The sequence below is a fragment of the Carcharhinus amblyrhynchos genome, chromosome 32, assembly GCF_965287045.1.
Source record: "Carcharhinus amblyrhynchos chromosome 32, sCarAmb.v2.hapA, whole genome shotgun sequence".
Classification (NCBI taxonomy): domain Eukaryota; kingdom Metazoa; phylum Chordata; class Chondrichthyes; order Carcharhiniformes; family Carcharhinidae; genus Carcharhinus; species Carcharhinus amblyrhynchos.
In genome coordinates, this window is record NC_137355.1 from 21178712 (window position 1) to 21192570 (window position 13859).

At 41.0% G+C, this 13859-nt stretch overlaps 1 protein-coding gene across 4 annotated transcripts in view; it reads left to right on the forward strand.

Moving 5' to 3' along the window:
- myo9aa (myosin IXAa) overlaps positions 1 to 13514 on the forward strand; it is a 311787-nt gene extending 298273 nt beyond the window's left edge. For 3 of the 4 annotated variants that reach the window (XM_080216194.1, XM_080216198.1, XM_080216197.1), the window contains 5 exons: positions 1717 to 1770; positions 5041 to 5058; positions 7292 to 7494; positions 8682 to 8824; positions 9733 to 13514. In XM_080216194.1, the coding sequence (XP_080072320.1) occupies positions 1717 to 1770; positions 5041 to 5058; positions 7292 to 7494; positions 8682 to 8824; positions 9733 to 10214 (900 nt within the window). In that variant the 3' untranslated portion in view covers positions 10215 to 13514. The remainder of the gene's footprint in view (positions 1 to 1716; positions 1771 to 5040; positions 5059 to 7291; positions 7495 to 8681; positions 8825 to 9732) is intronic. The other variant, XM_080216195.1, reaches the window with a different exon arrangement.
- Positions 13515 to 13859: the final 345 nt, after the last annotated feature.

A 13859-nucleotide genomic window follows, 5' to 3' on the forward strand; every position in this document is an offset into this window, starting at 1 on the left:
TTCCTTAAAAGGACATTATCTTGTTGTGTAACTTCCCATCCCCAAATGTCAGAGGAACAATCGCTGAAAGATTGAGAGACAAATCATCAAAAATAGGATCTGACATTCTTTTTCGCACTTGGCCTGTGATTCTGTTCAGTAATCTACCCTTGTTTTTATCCAATTAATTCAGCTTTATATTCCACTGTGAGTTGGGGTGACCAGCCACAACTGGGCCATCTAATAACTCAAAATGAAAACCAGATTGGGAAATGTGAATTCTCACATTGGGTGTTTAAGCAGTTGTAAGTTTGTGAAAAAAGGGATTGATTGCTCGTTTGTGACACTGGGGGTGATTATAGACCTATAAAGCAGATTTGTGTACATGAGTAAGGCAGTATGATCCATTGTGTAAATGTGAAGTGGGTATTTTTACATCGGTCTTTTTTTTATTTAGTCTCATTTGATATGTGGCACTGTCCTGCTTGACTCAGTTCTGGACTTGCAAAAGGCCAGCACTGCAGCACGATCAGTCATTTTTTTTATGCCAGATGTTCAATCTCTGATTAGGTCTGTAATATATATTTTTCAGCTCTTTCATTCGTAGGTGGAATCATTCTATCTGAGCATTTTTCAGTGATTCTTGTACTTACATCTGTTTTAACTGTGTGCAATCACTCATTACATTGCTGTCCTTGCATGCTAACCTAAACATTACCTGTTGGCTGTCTGACTGTTGTGAGATTATCACTCCTAACATGGTGTGCATTTAACTTTTGGAGGGTTGAATAATTATTTGCAAAACATTATCATTGTGTGACAACAGAAATGCTTAAATTGGAATACTAATACAAGTATGTTTTATGTTTAACAAAATTGTAAAGAGTTCATCTTCCTTGATGGCCTAGGGTATAAAAGCTCTGCAAAACAGTCCCGTATGGGGTGGGGGCAGGGGGGGGGGGGGGGGGGGGGGGGCGGGGGGGGCGGGGGGGGGGTGTGTGTGTGTGTGTGTGTGTGTGTGTATATGAGATAGTTGATCTCTAATAGGGTGGGACTTGGGGACTGGATTTAGTAGGTTAAAAGTCAGTGACACTTCTCATTCCTGATTGTTGGCCAGTGACTGCTGTTGCTGCGTATATGTGCAAACATCTGGTTAGCCAGAATCAGGTTTGGCAACGATTCCCTCCACCTTTTCCGTAGCCTTTTGACAGCCACGATCATGTGACCATACTTAAAGATTAACCATTTGGATGAACCACCAGGGAAACCCGGTAGAAATGCACTCCAATAAATGCTATTATTCTCAAAGAAGAGAGATAAAAATGGGGATAAAACCAAAGAGTGGTTACAGCACAGAAAGAGACCATTTGGCTTGTCCCGTCCATATCCACTGTCCACACAAACACTTCAGTTAGCCCCACTTCTCTGTCTTTTCGCTGTAGCCCTGGAATTCTTTTCTTCAGATAATTACCCAAAACCTTTTTTGAAAGCCAAGTTTGATTTGCCTCTATTTACACTCCCAAGCAGTGCATTCCAGATCCTAATAACTCACTGGGATTGGGAAGGATATAAAAGTAAACTGCTGTGTGCAACTTCTAGAATGCAAAATTGAGAAATTGATTAAGCTCTTATCTAACCCAAATCAAAGCACATTCCTTTCCTGCTGTCTGCATGCCCCTGTTGATTGCATGGTCTAACTAACCTGATCCTCTACTTTTCATGTTCTTTCCACTATAGAAACCGGTTATAATAGCGGTTAGATTCATGAGCATGAATCGCAGTTCGATTCCGGTAGGTATTTCTCCCACCATATCACCGATTCTTGTCCATGATGCCATACATTACATGACGTTCTATCCCAAGCTTAGGGAATGGTCCAGTTGTGTGTTGATTTGGAACAGAAATAGAGGCTGTGTCAATTTAAATATTCTTCGGTTGCAGTTGACCGCACTTTTGCTTCTATTAGTGTCTCAAGAATTGCATGTTGTGAGTATTCAACTACCAGAGTTTGGTTCTGTCACAGTGTGAATAAGCTTTGAAACGGTGTCTGGACTCTGACATTAAGTACATCCCTGTAGTGATGGTCCTATAGAAGCTACTTTTCTATTGAGTTCCAAAGTATAACTTTGTGTGCAAAATTCACAAGAACAAGAAGCCACTGCAACAACAGAGACCAGTTAATGTCACCAGATTTCCTGTAAAATGTGACAGTCGAATGTGTGAACACCTAAAATATTTAGCTTGAGTGGACTAGACGGGAAATCTGTTATTTACAGATTTCACATTTCACCACAGACCCTAGCTATTCTTCGTATTCTTAACACCATCATTTGTACAGTGGTGAATCATCCATTCCACATACTATGATCCTTCGGATAGTTGAACAAAATTCTGAAAGGAAATTAATTATATATTAATTAGCTGTGATCTCTGGTGAAAGTATTCTAAAGATTTGTTATCAATAGTATGTCCACAAGAAGGATCCTTGGAATGAAGAGCTTGTCATATGAGGAACAGTTGAGGACTCTGGGTCTGTACTCGGAGTTTAGAAGGATGGGGGGGGTATCTTACTGAAAATTAGAGGATACTGCCAGGCCTAGATAGAGTGGATTTGGAGAGGATGTTTCCACTAGTTGGAAAAACTCGAATCAGAGGGCGCAACAGAGATGAGAAGGAATTTCTTCAGCCAGAGAGTGGCGAATCTGTGGAACTCTTTGCTGCAGAATGCTGCGGAGGCCAGGTCATTGAGTGTCTTTAAGACTGATAGGTTTTTGGTTAATAAGGGGTCAGGGGTTATGGGGAAAAGGCAGGAGAATGGGGATGAGAAAAATATCAGCTCTGATTGAAAGGCAGAGCAGACTCGATAGTCTGAGTCTAATTCTGCTCCTATGCCTTATGATCTTATGTACATTTAATGGTAGCTTACACTGAATCATGCCATCTTTTCAGCAGTCCGTGATCTGCTAAGCCTGTGATATTGCTTGTTGGATGCCACTTGATTCACCTTAAAGGCATATTTGCAGCCTTTGTTTGCTGACTTGCCACATCTGTCAAATAACAGTCGGTGTGTATAATTGTTATGAAGTATTTATTTACACACTGGATTAAGTGGTGACTAAAAGTAGTCAGTTTAATCTAGAATCAGTCCTCTACCTACACACTTTGCACATTTTATTGGTTGAATACGAGTGATGATATATAGCTAGCATAGACCCATAAAATGAGCTTACAGTATTTAAACTTACTCCTAAATTTAGAACTCGGTAAAATAAAATGATCATACAAGAGCGATAGTTCAAAAAGGTATGTGTCCCCTGTCGGTCTGTTTGGGAAAAGCAGTATGCAACTGAGCTATAGAGACCAAAAAGATACCAGATTCGAATTCCAGGTCTGCTGGGCAGCAATTGGAGTGTTTAATTGGCTTATCCCTGAATCGGGAGCTGAAAACTCAGTTGTTTGTCCTCCTGATTCAGTGACTTCTGCTGGACAGTGCATATGTGTGATCCACTCTTGTACGAACTCTGACCTTTGCAGCAACAGAGTGCTGATGCAGTAGCTCCTAACATGCGAGTTCTGGAGGGACTCAATTGTGTCTTAGAATCATACAGTGCAGAAGAGGCCCTACAGCCCATCGAGTCTGCAGCGACACACAAGAAACACCTGACTTCCCACTTAATCCCATTGACTAGTATTTGGCCCATGGCCTTGAATGTATGGCATGCCAGGTACTTTTTAAAATATGTGAGGCAACTTGCCTGTACCACCCTTCCAGGCAGCACATTCCAGACTGTCGCTACGCTCAGGGTGAAAAGATTTTTCCTTTTTCCTGCTGTCTGCCTTGTTGAGTCTGATATGTTTATCTAAGCGTTGTTCCTGGCTGCACACAACATATGCAGGTCAGCAACCGGCAACAGGAATATGGCATTGGACCAACCGCGAAGCAGCTTATGTTGAAACTGTCCTATCAAATTTGCCCAAGGTCCAGGATCAGTTATTGCTTACTTGGTCAATCCTCTTTTCGTACATTTCAGCAGAGTGTGTCTTTTTATTTAAAAGTTTGTATTTGTAGCAAATTTTTTTTACAGAGATATTACGTAACGTGATTATAGATCTTCGAACTCCACCTTTCTGTTTTACTTTAAGGGGCTTTTAAAGCTTTAACAAACTCAGTTTATGATATATTCAGGTGCTAAAATGCATAATTCAATTTACGTGGTCTCCCTCCTTAAATAAAAGGCAAATTTCTGTCATTTAACTGCCAACCCAACAACTTTAAAAATCCAACTAGCATTGAATTTGAGGTGACCTGTGGCCTTGGCAGGTTCTGAAAATGTCTACTGTTTTGCAGTATCTTTTTCCAGCAGAGAGGGACCAGATTAACACTTGTACTTCTCAATTTTATAGCCAGCTTCGCAAAGTCATTGTTGCATTAATATTTGGTGACCACCTTTCAATCAGCCCATTCGCTTTTACAATGGTATCTCTATCACTCAGCCCATTAAAGTTGGACCGTAAGCTTCCAGCTTTTGAAATGTGTGCAGTTTTGAAGAAACATGGTGTCAGGTGCAATCTACCAAAATGTTTGTCAAGTTAGAGCATGAATTTCTGATCCTGGATGTTAATTCTGCACATCCAAAATGAATGAGAGGAGATTCGGGTGATTGTTTATCTCTTTGAACATCGTTAGCCTAACCTGGCCTTGTCCATTTTTGAATTAGGCCAAAAAAAAACTTTTTACACTTGGGTAATAGGCTAAATGTTAGGCAGCTTTGTATCTTGCCAGCCTGTTGTTGATTGCTGCAACAGTGACAGGCGATAAGAGTTGGTGGCATGACGCAATGGCATACAAATGTGAGAATGAGCAGTAGTAATGTCAATGCCCACCATTGTACATCACTAAAATAAGAGTGGGTTGGAAATAAATTTTGAAAGCTTGCAGTGAATCATCTTAACCCGCACCATATCTGTGTCATTTCACAATCACACTCTGTCTCTCTGGAAATGAGTTTCGTAAGAGATTTGTTGAAAAATTTTCATGTTTTCTCTTTGCCGCCCACGCAGCCGAATGGTAATAAAAAGGTAATGGTTTGTCTGTTATGTGCGTATAGTGATTGCCTTTTTCTGGTGATGGCTGTTCAAAAAAGATTACGTCAGCACTGCTACACTCCAGTGCGTGTAATTACCACTGCAACAAAACCCATGTTTAACGTATGTCCTGATTAATATAGAAAACCATTTGAGAATTTTAATTCCCGCTTTAACAGTTTAGCCTGAATATTGGATGTCAGGTTTCATTTCATGAGGCTAAGATTCACCTGGTAACTGCTTCAAATCATAATTTAACAAGACTGAGTTGTACATTTCTCTACCTTGTTCTGATATGACTTGCTATGGAATATTCCATGGGCAGATGGTATATGAGCAGCACTGAACCCTAACCCTAATGATTTCACCATTTTGTCTTTCAATTTAACACCAAATTTGGGTTCTTTGATTGTGTTCAATAGAAACTAAAGTGAGACAAACTAATGTACATCTTTTAAGATGGATGAGGATTTCAACTAATCAGCCTGGATTGGAACCAGTCTCCCAGGAAGGGGGGAAGCCACTATACTAATTAGCTGCACTGCCCAATTAAATGGAGAAATCACTCATGAACAAAACAGGTAGCTGATGGTTCTGTGATGGAGCTAGCACCATTATGGGCTGAATGGTCTCCTCTTTTGTTAAAAAAAAACAATTTTAGGCAACATGTATTTTTTAGATTCTTCTGTGTATAAATTTCATTCTTTATTAATCATCTTTGAACCTATGCTTCCAAGTAAGGTAGTTATTGTGGGCACAGAAGGGCCATTTTCTGCATTGCATGAAGAAGCAGGCCTTTTGCTGGAGTGGAAACAGGCTGGAATTGGGCTGTGTTGTGGTTTTGTTGCTGGGTTTCCGTGGTTTGCGTGTGAAATGCTGGTGTTCCTCTTCACGTCCTTGTGACCAGCACTGACAGCTGTTAATTATTGAGGTATGAATTAAGAAGAAACATAGCTTTCAGAATCTTTAGGCTATGCTGGTAAATCGCATTCTCTCAACTCCTGATTCAAGAATCCATCCTGAGATCAAACAATCTTCCACCTTTGATGCTTGTTTGTCATAACAGTGATCGAGTACCACTTCCCAACTCAAGAGCTTGACTCTGTCTGTTGTATTTAGGTTATTGGATTTGCAGCTTTTGCTTTTTCTATATTTGGATGAAATCAACTGTAAGCAAATTTCTCAGCTTTTTGAGGTCAAAAATGAAATGGTTAGTCATCAAAAAAGGAGCTATTTTTGAAAGGAAGAAATCAAATATTTAAAATAATCACAATATAACGGACCTTGCAAATTCTTGTGCTAATATGAGTTTTCATGCATCTTACACTGCATCCTCAGCACTTCATCCTGCCCTCATCCCAGACTGCAAGTCATTGAGCTGTCTGTATATGACACTGTTCTGGGTACTTTTACTTTGTAAGCCTTAATTACAGAAAGAAGAGAGATGCTTTTCAGTACCAAACAGAATGTGGATGAGTGCTTCTTAACACGATGGCATTGTGTAGATTTTGACGTCACTGGAGTTTAGCCCTAATTTTTGGTGAGAGTTGGGTCGCTATCTGACTTTTAAGTTTAACTCTAAAACTACAGCTTAATCAATTTAGAATAGAAATTAAGAATCAAACCATGTTGCCAAGAAACTTGGGGGGCAAATATAAAGGAGACACATGTTGTCAAAGATTTTCATCTTGCACTCATCAGGACAAATGCAAGAATACCAAGTTTGAAATAAGTCCAACAGCTTATAACTACAGGAGAAAAGGGGTGATGATTGATTGGCAAGTTGACTGTGATGGGATAGGGAGATACCATGGTGAAAGCAGTGGAAAACTCTAGGTTCCCGGACCTCGCGGGTAATAGAAAACTAGCGCAAGGCTTGAACGTATTTCTTTGGTTTAAGGCGAGCGGGTCACTGAGAATGTTGCTTCTAGTAATTGTTTATGAGCCATGTTACAAACTCAACTGATTATCTTGGTTATTAGCACATTCAGGATTGTTCAACAGGGGCTGCCCACTCACTGAATCACCTCTAACCAACATTTTGTTTTGGGGTTTGCACGGGTGGGCTGGTTGAGTACTGTCTGTACTCTGCCTATTTTGAATGACTGAAAGAATATGCTGTTTGATTCAATCAGCCAGTGGGATGTACAACTTGCTGCTTGTCAAGTATGAATTTCAGTGCCGGTCTGATGTCTGACTGTATGCCTTGTCCTTTGTGACCTTACAGGGAAAAGGCCGAATTCGCCGCTCGAGTTATGGCAGTCCTGCCTCTCCAGTTGGAGTGCGACTGCCATCAGTTGTAGACGTTCCTGAAGAAACAACAAGTGCTGATGAGTCACCTGACATGGACTTGAGTGAGCAGCAGCAGGCAGCCATGCAGCAGGAGGAGAGAGCACTAACTGAGCAAATAGAGACCCTACAAAAAGAAAAGTAAGAGACACAAAACATTTGGGGCATAGCTGGGTCTAGCACCAGTACCAAGAGACACGTGAGCTGGTGACATTCCACAGTGCAGTCAAGGCAACTGTTATGTCTGCTTAAGTTAAAACCAGGAAATAATGCTGGTTTAGTAATTTCAGCTCTTTATTAATTGGTATTGTTTAATCTTGGGTGCAGTGAGTGAGATGCACTTTTAATATATTCTTAAATGCAACAGTATCAATATTGTCTCTCATGTACTCGAGTCACATTGCTGACTAGAACTTTCTGCCATGAGAAATGTTTGTTATGGAGTCACCTGCCTTCCAATTTCCGATCCTTTCACCAAAAGAAAAAACGCTGGAAAGCCTGACCTGGTATGGCAGCATCTGTAAGGGGAGAAAGGAGCTGACATTTCGAGTTTAATTAACCTGTTGTCAAAGCTCTTTTCTCTCCTTACAGATCTGCCAGACCTGCTGAGATTTTCCAGCATTTTCTCTTTTGGTTTCAGAATCCAGCATCTGCAGTAATTTGCTTTTTTCTGATCCTTTCAGTTGGGGTCCTTTTGTTGCCTGTAGTTCTCTCCTGTACTAAAGAGACATCTTCTGTGTCAAGGCTGTGATTCTCACTAGCAGACATCCAACCGCACGGTGATTAGCACTGATGTCTCACAGCGCCAGGGACCTTGGTTCTTTTCCGGTCTTAGGTCACTGTCTGCCGAGTCTGCTCATTCTCCCCATGTCTGTGTGGGTTTCCTCTGGGTGCTTCGATTTCCTCCCACAGTCCAAAAATGTGCAGGTTAGTTAGATTAGCCATGCTAAAAAAAATGCTCACCAGTAAATGTTGGCCTAGCCAGCAATGCTCACATTCCATCAATAAATTTAGAAAAAGACAGATGAACATAGCTCACTGCAAGTGTTTCAATGGTATGGTGTTGGTGTAGAGCATGTGTGCAGAGATCAAACCATTACAGCCAGTTTGCATACGCACTGAGAATTCTGTTTGCTGTTCTACGTGGATAGAGCTCAAGCACCAACGCAAGAAAGCAATCTCATTGATCCCTCAAGTACTGAAAGAAGAAGTAGTTTTAACCTCCTGGCATAATGAATTGACAAGAGTTATTTATGATTATTTTTAGTACATTATTTTAATATTTGGCTAGTTGCCTCATTTTAAAAAGGAATGGTATCTTTCTGCAGGGAAGAACTGACTTTTGAAATGCTTGCTCTTGAACCACGAGCTTCAGATGACGAAACTCTAGAATCAGAAGCATCTATCGGAACAGCAGACAGCTTTGAAAATTTAAACATGGATTCTGAGGGAGCAGTCTCAGAGCGTTCTGGTAACTGATCTGTCTTGTATTTTCTCTTGAAATCATGCAACCTATTAGCAGTTCATATTTGATAGAAGTATGATTTCAGTACTTTATTGTACTGGGAGGGTGGAAGGGCTATTGCTAAATTTGGGTTCCGTTCTCTGACCAGCAGCAAGCTAACAGGCTATTGAGTGGATAGGCATGAGGCAGTAGGCAGCATCCATTGCGTGAAAAGAGGGATGGAGAGGTTGTGAGTGGGAAAAGTACCAATGCCGGAGTAGAAGGGACTAGGATAGGGTTGCAAACCACATAAATCGAGGGTTGACGGGCAAGGTGGATGGCTTGTGGGCCCAAGAGTGGCTGGTTAGATTGGATTGGGTGGCAGTGAGTTCGGTCAGGAGTCCAAGAGATGGGTGAGGGAGGTATTGTGGAGAGATTGTAAGGGTCAGTCGTGAGGTGGGGTTTAACCATAGTGCCAATTGCAAGAAGTGAGAAACAGGCTAGCTTGAGGGCCACCGAAGGAAGGGTACCCCAGCCATTCTTTCCTCCTTCCCATTCTGGACCCACCTCAAGAAAACAGGTTTATTGCGCTTCCCAGCCCACCTCCATTAAAATGATTTAGGGTTGTGATTGCTAATTTTTGACCTTTGTGATTAACCCTTGCTCTTTGCCACCAATCCTGGGGCATTAAAATTCCACTCATTAATTAAGAGTGGACAGCAGGAAAAATGGCAATTTGGATGAGATGCCAATGAATCAGTATCCTCGTTTAGAATCAGTCTCTTCAGGGACAAGATGGGAAAATGTGTTTACTGCAAAGCATTCAGAGATTAAGTTGTGCTATAGTGAGATTGCTGCAACAGAATCTGTCCGATAGATAACTGTAAAAGCATTTATTTGACCTAAGGGTCTCTTTTTTTTTTGTTCCTGAACAGAAAGGGCTCTCAGTTCTATCAGACACCACCAACCTGAAGCAGTGAACAGGTTGAGGAGACCACTGAGGAAAAAAACAGATTCGGTAGAGTCAGCCGATTCAGCTGCTCATTCATCACCTCCAATGTCACTTTCATCGTCTTGTCTACCTCAGGGAGGAAGACGATTCCGTTTTCGTTCAAAGTCCCCTTCACCGGCATTTTACCACACGCACACCATCGCCAACAGCGCCGAGCAAAGAGCAGGTGGAGATGGGGCATATAGCAAGTCCAAAGTTCAAGAAGAGAGGCCACAGTTTACGAGTAGGGGTACCTTCAATCCAGAAAAGGGCAAACAAAAATTAAAGATGCTGAAACGCTCAGCACAGAAGCCTAAAGACACGACTGATGGAGCCTCAGGCACAGGGAAGAAGCGCAGCGCTGACTCTGACTTTGGTGCCCCCCAGCAACTGGTAGTATTTGGGAACAATGAGTTCATGGTGTGAGGCCAAGGATTTTCAAAGGTTTCCATACCAATTGGGTAGAGGTCTTTCATCCATCCCTACACATCTCCTTCCTTCTGGTTGCTGCTAAATCAGTACACCACATGCAATACGTCCAATCTTCATCGATGGCATCAATGCCTCAAGGAATGACAAAGGGAAGTGATTTCTATCCATTTTTTTAAAAAAACCTGACGGAAGGTTTATGTTGTGGCCTTAACCATTTAACCATTGAGAAATCTCCGCACTACCTATTGGGTATGCTGAGAAACATCTGGGCTGCAGCTGGATTCATTTAAACAGCTGCTGGTTGCTGTTCTGGAGGGTCATCGAGGGTATCTGCAGTCCAGAGGGTTGTGGCAAGGAGGCCATACTTGAAGAAGCACTTGCTGTCCAGAAATCCGTCATCCAGAATGAGGGGACTGATGAATCTACTCATTCCAAATGGACTGAAGGAAATAAGTGGATCTAAACCGTTATCACACTCCATTGACATGCGCAGACAGAGATTGTCAGTAGAGCTTATTGCAGAAATCACAAATGACTAGATGCTTACAATCAGACTCAACAGCACTTCTCATCTGGGGGCACTGCTGTCAGAACAGCCAGTAGCCACCAGGAAATGTAAGCCAAAATGTCTTGTGTACAAAAAAAAGCGTTAACCATGCGTACTATGTCTGACATTTTTATAGGGTTTCAGGAACCACTTTACCAGTCAAGTAATGCTGCTCCTACCTGGGTGTGTAGAATTTAGGAAACCTGGAGAAAAGGGACCAACCTGACTGGACATTTGAGCTTGCAAATCAACATCAGTCCATGCAGCTGCAGGCATGAGCCCAACAGTACAGTTACATTACACCTCATCGACTGTGATGCATGATGATAGTGTAGGTAAGCCAAAACCATACTTGGTCCTTTAAATTCAGTCCAGAAGAAAAATCTTTTATTGAATTGTCAGTATTAAAAGCAAAGAGAACTTGAACAATTTTTAGTCTGGTTTCTAAAACTCACTGTAAACACAAATGTTTCTTTTTTGTTTTTAAAATTTTATTTTATTTTAACTTTTTTTTCTAAAAAAAAATTTATTTCCATGATGTAAGATTGTAACTTCCTGAACAAAGGGGGTATATGTGGAGTAGGTTAGGAACAAAATTGAATGTAACAATCACTGGAACGGGCATGCTGGGCTTCTCGTAACTTATAGTATGCTCATGACTGTATATTTCAAGAAATCTGATTGTAAAGGATATATTATCCTGTGTCATATTCTATAATAAGTACTCATATAAACTGTTCAGTAAAACACAGCCCAAAGTAAATGAGGTTTCTGTACAGTTTCAACTCTGTATTTTGACATTAGCAGTTGGGGTGGCCATCTTATGTATAAAGTGCAATTTGTGTAATATTTCTTAAATATATCTGTATGGTTGTACAAACAAGTTTATGAACAACTAGCCCACAGCTTATTAAAGAACAAGAGCTGTAAAACTCACTTCTTGACTTTCTTATTGTGCACAGAAGAGGAACCTGAAAGTACTATTGGTCAAATCTGTGGGCCCAAAATCACTGAATGCAACGTAGCATTAAAAAAAAACGAAGCCTTTATACCCCACACATGGGGACAGGTAGATAATGCTTGACTCTTTCTCTCTGGGTGTGTCTATACATGTGAGTGTTTGTGTTATTTTGTTTTCCTTATCCCAGAACTACTTTTGAACAGCCACAAGATGCAGGCCCAGCTAACTTGTACCACTCCCAGCCAAATCCTTCTGATTCAGTCAGAAACTATGAACAATTACATTCTTAATTTTGCATATTTCAAGTCTTCTCTTTCTCTATCACCTCCTTGCTTCACTCAGTGAGGAAGTTGTAGTTCCTTGCTGCTGTTTTTACTGTGGCAGTTAGCATACTTTGAGAGGTGAGAACACTTTGAATTTCCGCCCCCCCCTCCCCTCCTCACCTGAATTAGTTTTTGTCTTAAAGAGAATGCTTTAGCCAGAGAAAATGGATTTCTAAGAGCTATAGGAATGTTCACCGATACTATTTTTCAGTGAGGGTGGGATCAGAACCAGAAGAGTTCATAAAGGGTAATTTACAGCAGGAGAGAAGATAAATGGTTGGAGAAGGTGAATACATCCCTGCTTTGATCAGGAGCATTACAACTGCCAGGCTGGCAGAAGCTTTACTTGCTGATTTGAGCATGATCGCACTGCAATTCTTGATCTTGGTTACCTCCGCTGCCTCCGTGCTCCACACCGCCGCAGTCCAAAAGAGAATCTAATCTGGAACTGCCAGCTGTCTGCTTAATAAATATGTGTATTTAATTATAAACTGCTGCACTATTTGGGGGTTAATGAGCTATAGATACTATTTCTGTAAATTACTGCTTGATCTTCACCATTTCCCAGTCAAGTAGAGTTGCTAGACCAGTGGAATTTCAAGGAATTGCTCATATATGACAATTGTCACTTTGTAGATTTTATTTGTTGAGTCACAAGTTTCTCTTTTCTTGTTTTCCTCCTCGATTCTCTTTCCTGATGGTGGCAGTTCACACTGGGGTGCAAGTGCATGGGCGCTGGACGCCTCTAGTACGTCACCCAAGGGGCCATTTTTCATGTGCAAGCCAAGACAATGGGTGTCAGCAGACCATTTGACAGTCTTTACAACTGAGCCTGATGCTGCCCTCACTCAATATCCACACACATGCACTTTCTTGCAAAGATGACTGGATAGTGATAAAGAAACCTTTGCTCATTTTTTCCTTCTCTATTTCGAGCATGCCGCGTACAATTGTTGCACCCCAACCACTATATCCTGTGGTGGATCTGCAAACGAGTGTAAACATGGACTTGTGGTGCACACACGCACAATTTTTAGGGCTTAATATTTGGTTGAAAACTAAGAGCAAAATAGCATTTCTTTGGGAAGGGGTTGGTTGGAGAGTGTTGAGTAACTGTGGAGAACAGGAGGCAGTTACAAGACTTTGAAGGTGAGCGGAGATAGCGTTGCAAACCACAGAAACACGGATATCTACTTGAACCTTGAACTGTCTCCTTGTTCGTATTTGATGTGATAAGGACACAGACTTGGAGAAATTTATTCTCATTCTGTATACACTATGCCAAATGAGATCAATGAAAGTTTAATACAAAAGACTGTAATGTAAGCAAATGCATTATGTTGATATGTGGCTGGCATAAAGGAATTACAGGGTTGGTTTTTGGAATACATTGCTGGATTACTGTGTATCTTGTATGCTAATTTAATAATTTGCCATGATCTAATAAAGTACCTTTCTGTCTTTTTATGGAGTTGCATCCAATGATTTTGCTGCATATGTTGATATTGAGAGATCTGTTATGGTTCAGTATGTTATCTCCACTCGAAGCTTTCTTGATCATAAATAATCTCTCAACTTTGTTTTCCTGGAAATGCTAAATGCTAGATTTAATTTATTATTGTCACGTGTATTGGGATACATTGAAAAGTATTGTTTCATGCTCACTACACAGCCAAAGCATACCGCTCAGAGAGTACTTAGGGGAGAAGAAAAGGAGAGGGTGCAGGATATAGTCTTACAGTCATAGCTAGGGTGCAAAGAAAGATCAACTTAATATAAGGTAGGTCCGTTCAAAAGTCTGATGGCAG